Raw genomic sequence first — 17,555 nt, forward strand, 5'->3', positions numbered from 1 at the left:
GATGCCAGCTGCAGAACGTCTTTAAGGAGGACGAACACTCTTTCTGCCTTTACTGCCTTCATGAGGACAAGACGCACGTGGAGAAGGACTGTGCATTTTGCGGCAACATGTCGGAACGGACCATGAAGGACCGCCATCAACGTCTCGCCAACTGGCTGGAGGGTAAGAGCCCGTCTGGCGAGAAGAAGAAGAAATCCGAGCGGTCTTCTAAGACCTTTGAGGGCGCCCCGGCGACGGGGGCCCAACATAAGGCTAAGCACCGCGAGTCCGCTGGCACCGGGAGCGCCGAACGGTCGGGCTCTACGGGCGCCAGGCAGGGCGCACCCTCCCCGGCACCATCAACCACGAGCCAACGCTCTGGGTCGGGTAAGAGGAAGGCCGAGCACCCGGCGAAACTCCTGGAGAGGCCCCGGTCGAGCTCTAAGACAGAGGAGGAGCGTGGCAGTGCCCCCTCCCTCAAGGATAAGGCGGTGAGCGCACCTAAGGTGGTGAAGGCCTTGATCCATCCGACCAAGCCCTCTATCGAAACGGTCGCGGCGGCCCTGGCTCAGCCTGTGGAGGCTGCGCCAGTGGTGGCGACCTCGGGGCCCAGAATCTCCCTGCCTCCTCGGAGGGAGTCTTCTTTTGTGCCCATCGATAGGACCCCCGTGAAACCCTCCGTGGGGAAGAAGAAGGGGGGGCAGGGCGTCGTCGTAGATTCGGCCTCAACCTCAGAAGAGGAGCTGATCGAGGTCTTAAGCCACGGCCTAGGCGTGGAAGAAGGCCAGCCCGTCGGAATGGACCCCGACGCAGGTGACGACGACGACGACATCGTCGAGGATACCGACGGGGCCCCTGCTCGCCCGTCGGATTCCCCTCTGCCAGCGCCGCAAGACAACTCGGCGGCCATTTTGTTGGCCATACAGTCCTTATGCTCCGAGATAAGGACGAGACTACCGTTACCGACGGAGGAACCTCTCCCGTCGGGGGATCCAGAACCGGGACCTTCTGGTGTTCCCCCTACCAAGAAAAGAAGGATCCATCCACCACCTCCTTTTCAACCGTCGCGCCCCGTCCAGCCCTCCTCCCCGTCCACCCGAGGGGATGATACGGGGACTGACACGGCAGCGACGGGTACGGACGACGAGGCATACGACGAGGATATTCCGTCGTCGCCTCCCGCCAGGGCTTCTCCGCCCGACGAGATCGGATCTTTCCACTCCATGATCTCCAGGGCTTCCGAGCTTTTCCAACTCTGCCCTGAGGAGAAGAAAAAGGAAGGCTTCCTTTATCAGCGGCGCGAGGCCAAGAGGAAGATGGTCCTCGCAGTGCCTCTGTTGGACGACATTTGGGATGAGGGCCTTTCCCTCCTCAAGAACCCTTCCACGACGCCAGCTAGAAGAGACCGGTACGAGAAAAAGTACCGGGTCCCGGACACGGCCCCCCTGTGCCTCCGGGCGCAGCCTACCCCGGATTCCGTCGTCTCCGCGGCAGCCAGGAAGAAAGCGGGGGGGGGTGCGGCCTCCACATCGACTTCCCCGCCGGACGGCGAGGGAAAGAAATTGGATGCTATGGGACGTAGAGTCATCTCGTCGGCAGCGACGACGATTAAAGCGGCCAACGCCTTGGCTATCGTGGCTCGCTACGACAGGGAGCTCTGGTACAAGATAGCTCCCCTGCTGGATTTTCTGCCGGACGACAAGAGGGCGGAGGCCCTGGAGATCCTGCAGGAAGGTGAGGTGGCCTCGGACCACGCCATCACCGTGGCGACGGACATCGCCGACACTGGGTTCCGCCAGCTGGGCAACTGCGTTTGCCTTCGACGTCGTGGATGGCTCAAAGCTACGGACTTCCGGCAGGACGTCCAGACCAGAGTCCTGGACATGCCCTTCGACGGGAACAACCTGTTTGGGAAGACAGTGGACGATTCCCTTCAGGCCATCAAGGCGGATACTGAGACGGCCCGGGCCCTCGGAGTTCTGCAGCAACGTCGGACGCCCTTTCGGAGCAGCGGAGGCAAGGGCGCCTCCAGAGGTTCCGGCGGCGGTTTCGCTTCCTACCGTCAAGCGGCCCGCTCGTCGTCGCAAGAGGCCTACAGAGGACGAGGCAAGTCTAGCGGACCCCGCCGTCGTCGCCCAGGAGGTCAAGGCGGCAAGGCCGCGTCCAAGCAGGATTGAACCGGCTGTGGGGTCGGGCCCCCACCGGAGCACCCCGGTGGGAGGCCGGCTGGCGGGCTTCGTCAGCGTGTGGGAGTCCATCTCCACCGACCGTTGGGTGCTGGACGCCCTGGCCCGGGGCCACGCGCTCGAGTTTCAAAGAAGGTGCCCGCGCGTCCCTCCCGTGGCCAGGAAAGAACTTCACGTCCCTCAACTTCTCCTGGAGGTAAAGGCGATGCTCAGGAAGGGCGCCATCGAAATCGTCCCAAAGAGGCTTCGGGGCTCCGGAGTTTACTCGAGATACTTCCTCGTGAAGAAGAAGACGGGAGGATGGCGCCCCATCCTAGACCTCCGACGTCTGAACAAGTTCATCAAGGCGCAGAAGTTCCGGATGGTCACCCTCCAGCACGTCCTGGGCCAGCTGGAGGAAGGGGATTTCCTATCGTCGTTGGATTTGGAGGATGCCTACTTCCACATTCCCATCCTAAAGGGGCACCGAAAATTCCTCAGGTTCGTGGTCCAAGGGCGTCATTACCAGTTCAGAGCCCTCCCCTTCGGACTACGGTCGGCACCCAGGGTATTCACCAAGTGCCTCGCACCGGTGGCGGCGCAGCTGCGCCGCGAGGGGATCCACGTCTACCCCTACCTGGACGACTGGCTCATCCGCGCCAAGACGAGGGAGCTCGCCGTGGTTCACACGGCAAGGACCGTCCAACTCCTCACGGACCTGGGATTCTCCGTGAACTACGCCAAATCCCACCTGGTGCCCGCGCAAGTCGCACTGTTTCTGGGAGCGAGGCTCGAGACAGTGTCCCTTCTGGCCTCCCCGTCGGAGGAGAGGACCAGGACCATCTTGGGTAAGGTGCAACGGATGTTGGTGGCCGACGCGGCCAAAGTGAGGTCCATCAAGTCCCTCCTCGGGATGATGTCTTCCTGCATCTACCTCATTCCCATGTGCAGGCTCCGGATGCGCCCGTTGCAAGAATTCCTGGATGCGCGCTGGATCCAGACGACGGGCAGCTTCGAGGAAAGGATCAAGCTCAACGAGAACTTCCGACGAGCGATACGGTGGTGGGGCACCCGCGCGCATCTGACGGCGGGCATGGACTTCCAGACCCCAGCCCACCAGGAGACTGTGACTACGGATGCCTCCCTGGAAGGGTGGGGAGCGCACACCGAAAATCTGCACGCAAAGGGACTCTGGCTCCCGACGGAGAAGTCCCTGCATATCAACGTCCTGGAGCTCCGTGCAGTGTTTTGGGCCCTCAGGTCTTTCCTTCCGTCCCTCAAGGGCAAGGTGGTGAGGATCTTCACCGACAACACCACCACCATGTTTTACATCAGGAAACAGGGCGGAACCAGGTCCCCAGCGCTGTCCAAGGAGGTGCAGGACCTGTGGCATTGGGCCGTCGCCCAAAGGATTTTTCTGGTGCCGTTTCATCTGGCAGGGATAAAAAACACCATCGCCGACTCACTCAGCAGGGAGCTGCGCTCGTGCCACGAGTGGGAACTACGGCAGGATCTGGTGGATCGCCTCTTCCGACGGTGGGGCACACCCCAGATCGACCTGTTCGCGACGGCGACGAACACCAAGTGCCGGAGGTTCGCCAGCAGGTTTCCCCAGACGAGGTGCATGGGCGATGCTTTCTCGTTCCCCTGGGAGGGCCTGTTCCTCTACGCGTTCCCTCCCTTGCCTCTGCTAATCTGGCTAGTCAACCTGCTCAAGAGGTCACGGTGCAGGATGATCCTCGTCGCACCCTCGTGGCCGAGGCAGATATGGTTCCCGGACCTTCTGGACTTGTCAGCGTCCCCGCCGATCAAGCTGCCGGCGGACGCGGATCTACTCTCCAGGGAAGGAGGTGCCATCCTCCACCACGACCCGAAGTCGCTGAACTTGCAGGCCTGGCTCCTGCAGCGCTAGAGTTTGGAGGATACGACATACCGGCCGACTGCAGAGAGGTTCTTGCAAAGGCCAGGGCGTCCTCGACTCTTAAATGCTACGGACACAAATGGAAGAGGTTCTCTGTCTGGTGCCACGCACAGAAGATTAACCCTCTACGGATTACGGCTCCCCAAGTACTGCCGTACCTGCTGACGCTGGCCAAAGCTGGCCTGGCACACGCGTCCATCAAGATTCATCTTGCTGCGATCTCCCGATACACCAGAACCACGGGGCGGACGTCCTTGTGGTCTCATCGCCTGGTGAAAGAGTTCATGAAGGGACTGTTCAGATCGTTCCCGCCGGTGAAGGCTCCGGCCCCGGCGTGGGAGCTCAACGTGGTGCTGACCAAGCTCATGGGACCTCCGTTCGAGCCTCTGCACTCGGCTCCGTTGAAGTTTCTATCGTGGAAAACTGCTTTTCTTGTGGCCATCACCTCCGCACGACGAGTGGGAGAGATCCAGGCCCTTTCCTGCAAGGCCCCGTACTTGACTTTCCACGACACGAGGGTAGTGCTCAGGACGCACCCCTCCATCATGCCCAAGGTACCGTCGGACTTCCATCTCAACGAACCCTTGGTGTTGCCTGTATTCTTCCCGTCGCCTTCGTCGCCGGCTGAGAGGACTTTGCACTCGCTGGATGTAGCTAGAGCGCTGAAGTTCTACGTGGATCGCACGAAGTGTCTTCGGAAGACGTCACAACTCTTTGTGAACTTTGGACCTGTCAATCAGGGGAAGGCTCTCTCGAAGGCTTCCATTTCCAGATGGCTCTCCGGCTGTATCATGTACTGTCATCGGTTGGCAAACCGACCTCTGCCCGGCCGTCCGAGAGCCCATTCCACCAGAGCGATCGCAGCTACCACGGCGTTCCTTTCTGGTGTGCCCCTGCTGGACATATGCAGGGCTGCTACGTGGAGGTCGACGCACACCTTCACGAAGTTCTACTGCGTCGATCGGGATTCCAGGGAGGAGTCCAGGGTCGGCCAAGCAGTGCTGCGCAACCTGTTCGCCTGAGGTGAGCCTGGTGAGGAGGTAAGATGCTTAATGTTGAGTTTGATGCTATGCTTAATGTTGAGCCTTTGCCACCTCCCGTGGTTGTGCATGTGTATACTGCTATGTATTCTTTATTCATGAGCATGTGAATCCATGCCAGACCCCATGCTGGAGAAGGAACAAGTTACTTACCTGTAACTGTTGTTCTCCAGCATGGGTCTGGCATGGATTCACATGCGAACCCTCCCGCCTACCCCTCTGCGGCTCTTCACTTGGTCATACTGCCACTTCACGTGCTTCCAAATCTGAAGATGGCTGCCAGAGGCGGTGCTTAGGTAGAGGGCAGTCATTGGCTGTGGTCAGTATGACGCAGAGACCAGTGATTGGTTATTACTACGAAAGACAGATCAGAAACGAAACTGATACTGGTTTTTTCTTTACCGAGGATTCCCAGCCTGACGACGGGGAATATTCATGAGCATGTGAATCCATGCCAGACCCATGCTGGAGAACAACAGTTACAGGTAAGTAACTTGTTCCTTATAAAACCTTGATGAATAAAAATGTCATAAAAAAGTAAATGAACCATACCATGCTCAATGCAAGGTTTATTTTGGTCGCCGGAACTATACCAGTTCATCATGTGCGGCTTAGTATTTGCATAAGTTACAGAAATGTTTTACATTATGTGACTAAACTCTGAACATGTGACTCGTCCCTTGGATGTTCTGTCTTGCACGAAAAGGAACCATGCTTACATTATAGACTGGACCCCCGAAGGATGCAATTCGATGACAATTGCCACAGATGAAAATAAATAGATCTATTGATAGCATAACAATTGAAACTCAAGTCAAAAGCAATGAGACCAATGACCATAGCTCTGTTGGGTACTGTAATAGCAAATAGATTGAAATGTAAAAATGACCGAAATATGACTAGGATACATGGCCTTACCTTGACCAACAAACAGTTGGATTCAGCAGGCCGAGCAGTATGTTGCAGGAGAACAGGTAGATGGCCACAGGTAGCACACTGACGAGTTTACTCGAAGCGGTCACAGATAGCACGGCGACGAGCAGATTAGCATAGATCTTAGTGCTTCTCAGGTAGAAGGGTCAGGAGTTGACTTGCAAAGCACAAAGATGTTCTCATGAGACATATCAAGTGGTTTATAAAGTATTAGAAACAGGGGTGTGTTTGTGAATGAATGACGTGTGTATGTCGTGGTATTATGTTTATTGCAGGGGGGCGGCCTGCCTCTGGGGAGGCCTGCATGGAGACACGGGGTCTGAGGAGGCCATGTGAGCGATGGCCCCTGGGCGTGGGATACCTTTTGAAGTGTACATGCTGTTTGGCACCTTGGCCGTTTGCGCCCGTCACAGCCCCCCATGCCAGTGCTCATCCCCTGGTGCAAACCACCTTTGATAGAGGGGGGTGGGATGGATGGGCTGGTGGGCGTGCAGATAAGGCACAGGAAGACTGCTGAATGGAGACACACTTATGTGGATTGCAGGGGGGCGGCCTGCCTGGAGACACGGGGTCTGAGGAGGCCATGTGAGCGATGGCCCCTGGGCGTGGGGTACCTTTTGAAGTGTACATGCTGTTTGGCACCTTGGCCATTTTCGCCCGTCACAGTCCCCCATGCCAGCGCTCATCCCCGGGTGCGAACCGCCTTTGATAGAGGGGGTGGGATGGATGGGCCTGGGGCGTGCAGATAAGGCTCAGGAAGACTGCTGAATGGAGACACACTTATGTGGATTGCAGGGGGGCGGCCTGCCTCAGGGGAGGCCTGTCTGGAGACATGGGGTCTGAGGAGGCCAAGTGAGCGATGGCCCCTGGGCGTAGGATACCTTTTGAAGTGTACATGCTGTTTGGCACCTTGGCCGTTTGCGCCCGTCACAGCCCCCCATGCCAGCGCTCATCCCTGGGTGCGAACCGCCTTTGATAGAGGGGGTGGGATGGATGGGCCTGGGGCGTGCAGATAAGGCTCAGGAAGACTGCTGAATGGAGACACACTTATGTGGATTGCAGGGGGGCGGCCTGCCTCAGGGGAGGCCTGCCTGGAGACACGGGGTCTGAGGAGGCCATGTGAGCGATGGCCCCTGGGCGTGGGATTCCTTTTGAAGTGTACATGCTGTTTGGCACCTTGGCCGTTTGCGCCCGTCCCTTGCCCTTATGTGATGTTAACTTTGCATGACATTCGCGTAGATGGGAACACTGAGCAGGACACGGGGCATCCATTTTTGTACCCCCTTTCCACTCCATTTTGGTGACCAGGCCTCACTGCGATAGTACAGCGCGCAGAGCACATGGCCCACAGCCTCGTTCCCAATCTGACTGGAAAACTCCAGAGGTATTTGCAACAGCTAATAAATGTAACACATCACTCTCTGAGATCACGGTCCAGCATGTGCACCGGCCTGAACCAAGCACATGGCTCGTTCATCTCCACAAACGTGTCCTTGCCCACGCACCCTCGCCAGTGGAAACTTACTGCCATTCTGACCCTGTATCCCTGCAAGGTATTCTCTTCATGTGCCAGACCACTGACCATGCCATGATGGCCACCTAGCAGATGCCCAACTAACATTAGACCCCTACTGCAGTATATTGTTGCCTATCAATAACAAATGCCACATATCGGAGATTCTTGTGAGCACAGACCCACACTTCAAAAACTGTATTATAGTGGTCAAGACCCTTGACCGAAGGCCTGTATAATTCAATGTTCATTGATAGTATTGATATATGTGTGACTTTTATAGAGACATAACCGACTGAAAGACTTTGAACAAGTGTTATTTAGTGCATGCATTATTGATAATATATTATGTTAACTTAGATAGTGACCACCCCGCGTCACAGCGACCTGAACTTCACCCATTCCGAGCACAGGTGTCTGACGTCCATCCTTGAATGGAGACACACTTGATTGATTTAAAAAATCGAAACAACCGTTGTTAAAATATATGTGGTGTTTTATTTTGTAGCTTATTTTGATGACACAAAAATACAAAAGTTTACACATTGTACAGTTCAGGTTGCAGCACAGCGAGAGAAAATCCCCTGTACTGACCTCTGTCACTCGGGAACGTTTCTCTTATGGCACGAACGGCACAGGCGGGTATCAGTCTTCGAATGCGGTGTCCAAGCCTCCCGTGAAGCCACCATGTAAAGGAACGATAGGCCACCAGCCTGTACCACCTGTGAAAAGGAATGAAACAAACTGTTTTTAAATGACCAAGATAAGTTTAATAAACGTTTGTTGTCAATGACAATTCTTGTAACTAATGGCATTCTGCTCGGTCAAATGCTATCTAGACACTGCACACTATTGAAAGACTTATGTGCGTTACAATGATATGTATATGTAATTTTGGATATAGTAGAAGACCATGAAATAGGAGTGGCATGACAAGCAGTGTATACTTACTCGTTACTCGGATTACGAGGACGAACAGTTGCGTGAAGTTTGTGCATGAGCACCATCATTATCCTCAACACGGACCGTGTGAGGCAGGCTGCCCTGAAGTCTGGCAGCTCGGTGATGCATTGCGGTCGTGGCTCGCCTTCCGAAATGTAGGCCACGCATCCCGAGTTTTCACAGCAGCAGCAGTTCTCCTCCTCGGTTGGCATTAGCTCGCACCGATTGCATGTGCACCAGGTGGAAACACCGTCCATGCGACTAGGTCCAGTGTCTTCATCCGTTGATTCGTCCTGCCAACTGCTGTCCGAAGCCCCATTGTTTTCGCGTGTTTCCTTTTCCAGTAGTTCCTCCTCAATATACTCGGGCTCGTACATGTAGGGCATTATTGTATCCATTGTGTGTTGCACAAACTAAAATAATTGATAGCGGTGGTACTGGTATCTGAACACACGGGCTACAAGCAACGAAGGTAGCTGACCAGAGCACAGAAACGAGTCACAGAATACTCAAAGTAACACAGAGAGAGGAATGGAATCGAAAATCTGCTGCTGTACGTTGTGAAACGGTCTGTTAATACTTATTGAGGAAAGAGGCATCCTGCCATTTCCATGGCAACACGTCATTAGCTGAAGCGCAGCAAATGTTGACACGAGATGTGCTTTGGCGTTGTGAAATGGGCGGTACGCGTTGGCTGATGACAGGCTCAGGGGTGGGGGATATGATTTAGTGCCGCAAAAGCAGGTCAGCCAGGGCGATGGGGGAAATGATAGGATTATCACAAAATGGCAGCTCCCTGGTGCCTGTATTCGCGTGCGTTTAATGGACGAAAACTCAGGTAAGGTCCATAGGAATTTTTTTTTAAATTGAGCGACTTAGGCTTAAAAACACATGGCCGACCCTTAGGGGCAATAAAAAAATTTGACCGAACAATTCCTTTAAGCCACAATGTGTGGAAAACAAGTCTATACCAGAGATTGGAGACTGCATTCGAAGCATTCTGATTGGCTGAGAAGCAGCCTGTAATGGAATACATGTGCTATTTTATTTAAGAAGGTTGAAAGTAAGTATGTTATGAAAATGACTGTTTAAAAATTTAAAAATGTTAGTGTTCATTTACGTTTCTTCATTTATTGCCAGTTTTTATTTATAAATTCTGTTATTGGTGCATTTTTAGAATATTATTTTAGCAAAAGAAATCACTCTTAGACTGCAGCCTGATTATGACATCAACTGGAAGAGCTTCACAGCCTGGATTTTCTGTTAGGCCTTTGCATAGTACATCATTTCTAAAATCATGCTGCCACTCTGTCTGTAACTGCTATATAAGCTCACATTTTCTAACTAAATAAGATGAAAAAACCAAAATGTTTTTCTTCATTCATTCATCCATGAGTGAATTGTGACGAATACATGGCCTTACAGCTGCTCTGCATTGCTAAGTCATAGAATGTGATGATAACTGGAGAGTCAAGGCTTGCTGAGGGTTCAGGAAACCATTAACAAACGATGGTAGGGGGCCCAATATCTTTTAGAGGAAGGGGGCCCAATATCTTTTAGAGGAAGGCAGGGGGGTCCCATACTTATTAGAGAAGGTTAGGAGGCATACTAGCTTGAAGTGTTGGGTCAGACTCTGGGAGCCTGCAGGCACCGTCCTTTTGGTTGCTTTGTACATGATACATCAACATCTTCTTCTTGATATACAGTTTAACCAGGATCAATCAGGAGAATGTCGTGAGCAGCTCTTGTACCCTGGTCTACAGTACACGTTCTTACAGAGGTTGGAAGAGAATATGAGAAAGCAGCTGTAAACAAAGGAATTAAAACGAATAATACCCTTGTATTAGACATTTTTCTTGTCACCCTTACTTTAGGCATTCATGTCTCTCGTCATGCACGCCAGGCATGGCTTTATAGACTTTAGTTGGAAGAATGTATTATGGAAATGACTTGAGTTTTTGTCTTCTTCCTCTTGCAGGGCATCGTGTGTGTTTGGGGGAACTTCTGGCCAGGACTGAGCTCTTCATCTTCTTCTCCAGCCTAATGCGGGCTTTCACCTTCCGGCTCCCCGATGGAGTGAAGGAAGTCAACATGGGTCACATTTTAGGCTCTACCTTGGTCCCGTACCCATATACGATCTGTGCCATTCCCCGTTAGGCAGTGAGGCCCTGAAGCAAAATAAATTGTTTATGCTAAGCAGGGGTTTTCTCCTGATATCACGGGTCCTTTAAAGTAATCATGTTTAATTCATTTTCAATTGAAACATAGAAATATGTTTTACATTGTCTGTCTAAAGGAATGAAAACTTGTTTAGAAATTGATTTAAATGTATTTGTATCTCTTTTTTCATGTTTTCATATGTAACATTTTGCACCCGTCTCCCTTCTAACAAACAGCAATACATGTCCCCTAAACCTGGAGAATTCTTCGGTTTTCAAACTCTGTTAAAATGCATTGTGCGTTTCCTGATACTTCTGTCCTTTTATCTTTTCAAGTGATTGCACTGAGATTACAAAAAGGAAGATGTCATGCACAATACAGAGGAAGAGGCAGAGCAAAGATAAAATAATGGTAGTTCTTCTATATGCTCTAAGTAATTGGCTTGGACGATGGTCGAGTAGCAGCACTACGTCTCAGTGGCCTTTCCTCAATGTACAATTTGGTTTATCTCCCGATCCAACCCAAATACTGATAAGAATGACTTGTAGTTTTGCTATTGCCACTATTTGGACTATTTTAATTGTCGAATTCCAGTCCACAATCAACAATGTCAGATGCAAGGTACCCCTGTGCTCTACATTGTCTCCAATCCTCTTCAGCATTCATGTCCATTACCTCATTTTAGGAATGCATGTAGATAATACACAGTGCCACATCAAGCTGGATGGCAGTACTGTGTGAGCTGTTCTAGAAGCAGAAATACTCAAGAAAATTTTTCTACATAAAAGAATGCCTGATTGAAGTAGTGAAGGGGTGCTACTGATCAGCAGCTCACATAACATTATCCCACCCCTTTGCCTTTCTACATGTCCAGGATTCTCTTCTCCTTCATGCTATAAACGAAATGTCTTAAATATTGGAGTACATTTTGAGGATGAGTTCTGTAAAACGTCAGGTCAATGCAGTAGTTAATTGATTCAACTGCCACAATTTCAATGATCAATAGTTCTCTTAAAACGCTATGACTTTAGCAACCTAACAGAGATAATGGATTACAAAGAATTAAAAAGCAGACTGTAAGTTTGGCTCTGAATCTAAAGAAACACCAACACATATCTCTTACTCTAAAAGCTCTGCATGTATTCCTGTGTAAGAGAGGGTTAACTTCAAAGTGTTTTGCATGACACACAAGGCATTCTGGAAATAGGATCTTAAATAGCTACAATAGAGGGCCTCTCACTAACAGCCCAAAAAACCTTACGATCAGGAAATGTGAAATAGTCATGCCATAAAACGGCAAGATAGAAGCAGCACTAAAGCCCCTCATTAACGGGAGCAGCAAGTTCAACTCCAGAAACACTTGTGTACAGGCACGTTATAAATGTCTTATCATATCCTATCATACCTGTCTCTGAAATTCTTTGTAGACTTGAAAACTTCACTATTCATGCAAGCATTTGGGAATTTAGATGTTTTCATCTTGCATTGTTTGTGACTGATTAGCTAAAAATCACATTTATGTGTGTTTTCATCTTGCATTGTTTGTGACTGATTAGCTACAACTCGAATTTGGTGTGTTTTCATCTTGCATTGTTTGTGACTGATTAGCTAAAATTCGAATTTATGTGTGTTTTCATCTTGCATGGTTTGTGACTGATTAGCTAAAAATCGAATTTAGGTGTGTTTTCATCTTGCATTGCTTGCGACTGATTAGCTTAGAATCGAATTTAGGTTATGATCACATTCTGTTTTTCTTCTGACTGTGCTGACTGGTCACTCCTTTTGCCCTCTGTTCTGTCTGTTTTTGCTCGCTTACCCTTTCAGTTCCCATTGTCTTTTCCCAGTCATGTTTGTATTTCCTTGTGCACCTCCTGCCCATTTCCCCCCACGTACCTCAGCTGCTCTTCCTGGTTAAGTGTGCCATACTGTGTGCCCTTCTCTATGGCAATTTCTATCTCTCCCATCTTCTCTGTTTCTCTATTTCCTATCCTTCACCTCTCACCAAGTCTGGCAGGAGGAAACTCAAGAAGGACACACTGGGCTCCAAATCAGGCATACCTATCGCTGACACCTACGTCAGTGCTTCTGCCAGAGAGACTCTCAATGACACCCTCTTTGTCGTTCCTTCACCCGACCTATGGACTCTCCATATGGTTGCTATGCCCTCTCCCTACTCTCCCTCACACATAAATGGTGGCACCCGCTGGGAGGTCCTTCTTGCCTTCTCCTCCACCTCCAGGGTCATCACAAATGTCTATCGGAATGGTACCATCCTGGTACAAGGGCCTCAATCCAACCTCCTACATTTTGACAGGCTCCTCCCTCGCCTTATCAACTTTCGACCTTCCTCCTCACTGCACTGCCTCCCTTGCCACCTGCTTCCACTGACTCCCTGGCTCCCTCACCTCCTCCTGACCATATGGCCTTTCTCATCTCGGCTCCCTTGCCTGCACTCTCCTCTCTGAAATCTTTGTCATCTTCTGGCCCTCTACCTCCTCCTGCCTCTACCTCTCAGGCATTCTCTCTTCTTATGGGGGAACTTCTGCCCCCCCCATAAGTCTTTAAAAAATGGCAACCTGCTCCATGTTGCCACGCTTAACTCTTGCTCTGTTGTCTCTGCTGTCCAGCACTCTTCTGACATCTGCCACCTCATGGAACTCCTGGATCTTGATGTTCTTGCTCTTATTGAGACATGGTTTGAGGACAGCTCTGTCACAAGTTTTAACACTTCTCCATGAAGGCTAAAATACCCTATCCGAGCCCAGGCCCAACAGGCCAGGAGGTGGAGTAGCCCTCATCTTTCCTGAGTGGATCCCTGTTTGTTATTCCCACTCAGGCCTACTCCTCTTTTGAATGCCTGGTTTGCAGGATCTCTCTCTCTCTCCTGTCTCCTCTCTTACTCCGTCCACCTTCTATCGGTCGCCAGGCCAGCCTACCCTCTTCCTCTCGGAATGGGCAGACCTCGCCTCTGCTCTTTTCCTCCTCTTCCCAACTCCTGCTGCTGGGAAATCTTAGCATACACCTGGACTCTGCCGACTCCTCAGGTCCTTTCTGCAACCTATGTGACTCTCTTACTCTCTCCATTCTACCTTCTGGCCCGACCACACCACAGTCCATATCCTGAATGCTCTCATCTCCACAGACATCCCTCTTTCCATCCCTCTCACTACCTCACTCTCCTGGACTGATCACTTTCCTCTCTCCTCACACTTGAAGCTCTTTTCATTTAGCATTGGCACATCCTGCACCGCCGACCACCTTCAAGGTTTTCCGACCCATGAAAAGTGTGTCAGTGGCTGCCTTTGCCTCCACCTACTCTCCTCCTCCGACTCCTGCAGCTCACACCCACCCTAACACAGCCCTCTTGAACTTTCATCTTTTCATCTCCAACACACTCGACATTCTTGCCCCTGTAATGAGGGTCCGATTGAAGCCTGCACAAAAGTGCAACTCTTGGTACAACTCTGATCTGGCTGCCCTTAAACGCAAGTTCAGAGCAGCAGAACGGAAATGAGGATCCTCAGGTGCACCCCTTTGACAAGCTGGCCTGCCGGCTTCTTTTAAGACAATACAGACTCTCCATCCGGTCCAAGAAGAAAGTCCATATTCAATCCTGCATCTCTGTGGCAGCTAACAACATGAACTGTTCAAAGTCTGCAAGGAACTGGCCAATCCTACTGCAGCGTCATCCTCTACTACACCCACCCAGGCCCTTTGCTCAGCCCTGGCTGTACACTTCACCGCCAAGACAAAGGACATCCTGACCTCCCTCGCCTTTGCACCCACATCTCTTGGGCCACCCTCTGGCATCTCCACCCCTACCCCTCTTCTCTCCTTCCTCTCCCCTGTCACACCTGATGAGGTCTCTATACAAGTCAGGTCTATGAAATCCTGTTCCAAAGTGGTGGCCCCTACTCCTCCGAAACCATCAATGACAACGTTGACACTCTCGCTCCAGCCTTGGCAGACCTCTGTAACCTCTCCTCTGCCACTGGTGTTTTCCCCACTTCTCCCAAGCACTCTCTTGTGCACCCTCTGCTCAAAAAACCTTCTGCTGACCCTTCTCTTCCAGAAAACTGCCACCCGATCTCTATCACTCCTTTCCTGGGAAAACTCCTGTAGAAGTTGGCTATCTCTGATCTTACCGTCCACACTGAATCTGTTGGTTGTCTCCATACCATCAGTCTGGCTTCAGTGCATCCAGAGGCATGGAAACTGCTCTTCTGAACACCTGTGAAGACCTGCTCTCAAATCTTGACTCTAACCACCCCTCTGTCCTCATTCTCATTGACCTCTTCTCTGCTTTCGATACGGTAAACCACAACATCCTGATCTCCTGTCTCTGTGACACCCTGGGCATCATAGATCAGGCCCTGGCGTGGCTTGCCTCCTTTCACTCTTAACGTCCTTCCCAGATGGAACTTGGGTCTTTTCTCTCCTATATTACTCTTTCGAGAGGATTGGGTCCTCCGACGTATTCCATATCTATGACAGGTAATGTTCACAGTAGTCCTGCTGACATTACCTGTCATAGATATGGAATACGTCGGAGGACCATCCCATTGAAAGAACGTTACCAGGTAAGAAAGTAACGTGTTCTTCTATTTGTGGTGTCCCACAGGTATCTAACCTATCCCCCTGGGTTTTCAATGTCTACATGTCCCTCTGGCCCACAGGATCTCTGCCTTCCCCTCCAACTTTCAGTGACATGCGGATGACACACAGCTCTCCTACAGGCTACCCTCAGCCTCCTCCTCCTCCCTCATTCCTCAATTCAGTCTTGGTGTGCTGGGAACGATCTCTGCCTCAATGCCAGCAAGACAGAGATTGTCCTCATTGGCACCCCAGCTCCCGACTTCCCACTCTCACTCTGGCTGGCCTCCCTTGGCCCTGCGCCCTCACCCACTAGTGAGGAACAAAGTCTGGGGTTCATCTTCCACTCCACTCTCTCCTTCTCCTCTCACATCTGGGCCATCTCTAAAAAGTCCCACTGCAAGCTGCACCTCCACAGAGGTATTCTACCTTTTCTCACCTTCCCCCAGACGCCAGAGTAGCCCAAACTGGACTACTGCAACAGTCTCTTTCTCAGTCTGCCTTCTTCTACTCTCCGACCTCTACAACTCATCCAGAACAGGACCGCAAGACTTATCCTTGGCCTCAAGCCCAGAGACTGCATCTCTCTGGCGCTGAAATCCCTCCACTGGCTCTCTGTGGCTGCAAGGATCAAGTTCAAGACCCTCTGCACAGTCCACAAGGCTTTCTGTGGCAAGGGCCTGCACTATCTTCAACTCTCTCTGCCTAAATACTCTCCTTCTGGAGCCCTCCGCTCGTCCTCTTCCAACTCGCTGTGGGTGAGACGTTTTTCCAAAAAGAGATTTGGGAGTAGATCTTGATCCTCTGCAGGTACTTCCTTCAGGAACAACCTTCCTGCCCCTCTCCGTATTGACCCTGACCTCATTAAGTACAGGAAACCCAAGATCTTCCTCTTTCTCTCTCCCCTGCTAACTTCTGTCTCTATTCCCTCCTCCTTCGCTTTGCTAACTCCGTCTGTTTTTGCTGACTGGTCGCTTGATGCACCACAGAGCCTCACAGGTCCCAGACTCCTTGCCCATCTTTGCACTTGCCCCCGTGCCTCTGCACTCTGCTCACCACTACTGCACTTCTGGAACTCATTCCATGAGAATGGTAAACTCTCTGCACTTAACCCAGGGCACTGCTAGACTGTGCGCACTTGCTCCCCTCCCCCTTCCTCTCACTTCCTGTCTGCGCACTTAAATTACATATAATGCATTAGGCCTTGTTTGCCTGGCCTAGTACGGCAGTTTTGTTTCTGTATGTTCTTCTCCTCCCCTCCTCACCTCACTATTTGTCATACACTTGCACTATCTGTAACGTCACTGGCCTAGTATGGTAGTCTACAGATTGTATGTCTTCTCCCTCTCCTCCCCTTTCGCCTTCCTTCCTGTCATGCACTTCACTAGTAGTAATGCCGTCAGGCCAGTATGCTAATCATTTTTTGTTAGATCATTCGGAAATTTCAAGGCCTAAGAATGACTCTGTATTCTCTTGTTCCCTACCCGCCTTGAAGCGCTTTGAAGCACTTCACTTGTATATATAAGTGCTTTACAAATAAACAATTACAAATTACCTGTACCTGGCGTCATGGCTCAGTCACTGTAGAGTGATAACTCGGCTGAAAAATCGTTTTGTTATATGTTCTACTCAACTTGAAGATAAACAGTAATGTTCAAATAAGTCTGTGCATATCTGCCAGAATCAAATAACAGCATACGGATGGACTCCTGAAGTGCCGAGCCTGTACCATTGAGTTGGGTATCAATAATCATCTGTAATCAGTGCCGATGTGAAGCCCTGGGATTGAAAGTGTGCTCTATAAATACACCATATATCACTAACAAAAAACCTTTTTAAAGGGACGTTATGGTTAAGTTGCACCACAACAAAACCTATGAAATTCAATGGAAAACGTTGCTACAGGGACGTTATGGTTACAGGTAAAACCTAAAAACCCCAGAAATTTGCATGTTATGGTATGCTACACAAACATAACTCACGCTACCACTCTGCTCTGCAAAGACTAACACCCATGACATCAAAGATGACATCACACATGTCATTGATGACATCACTGATGACATCACAAGTCTGGCACCCTCTTTTTTAGTTTAGTGAGATATGTACAGTAGGCGAGTTTCTTGACTAGCAGTGAGGAATTGCAAAGTGAGAAGGTACTGCATGTGTACACCTTACCGTTCTCATATGTTCTTACACTGCTTTCCTTAGGGTTCAGTGACATCATATGCTACATATATATATGGGAAGAAGGAAGCCTGAAATGCAACACTTATTTCTGTGCATTAAAATAATCTTTTATTATGTAC

At 50.7% G+C, this 17,555-nt stretch overlaps 1 protein-coding gene across 2 annotated transcripts in view; it reads left to right on the forward strand.

The window, feature by feature from the left end:
- The window catches only part of LOC138491964 (cytochrome P450 2J4-like), a 971,726-nt gene extending 954,920 nt beyond the window's left edge, over positions 1-16,806 (forward strand). For both annotated transcript variants that reach the window (XM_069618853.1, XM_069618852.1), the window contains one exon: positions 10,472-16,806. In XM_069618853.1, coding sequence (XP_069474954.1) covers positions 10,472-10,650 — 179 coding nt within the window. In that variant the 3' untranslated portion in view covers positions 10,651-16,806. The remainder of the gene's footprint in view (positions 1-10,471) is intronic.
- Positions 16,807-17,555: the final 749 nt, after the last annotated feature.

Source organism: Ambystoma mexicanum, chromosome 10 (assembly GCF_040938575.1).
Source record: "Ambystoma mexicanum isolate Mex_15411 chromosome 10, UKY_AmexF1_1, whole genome shotgun sequence".
In the NCBI taxonomy this organism is placed as follows: Eukaryota; Metazoa; Chordata; class Amphibia; order Caudata; family Ambystomatidae; genus Ambystoma; species Ambystoma mexicanum.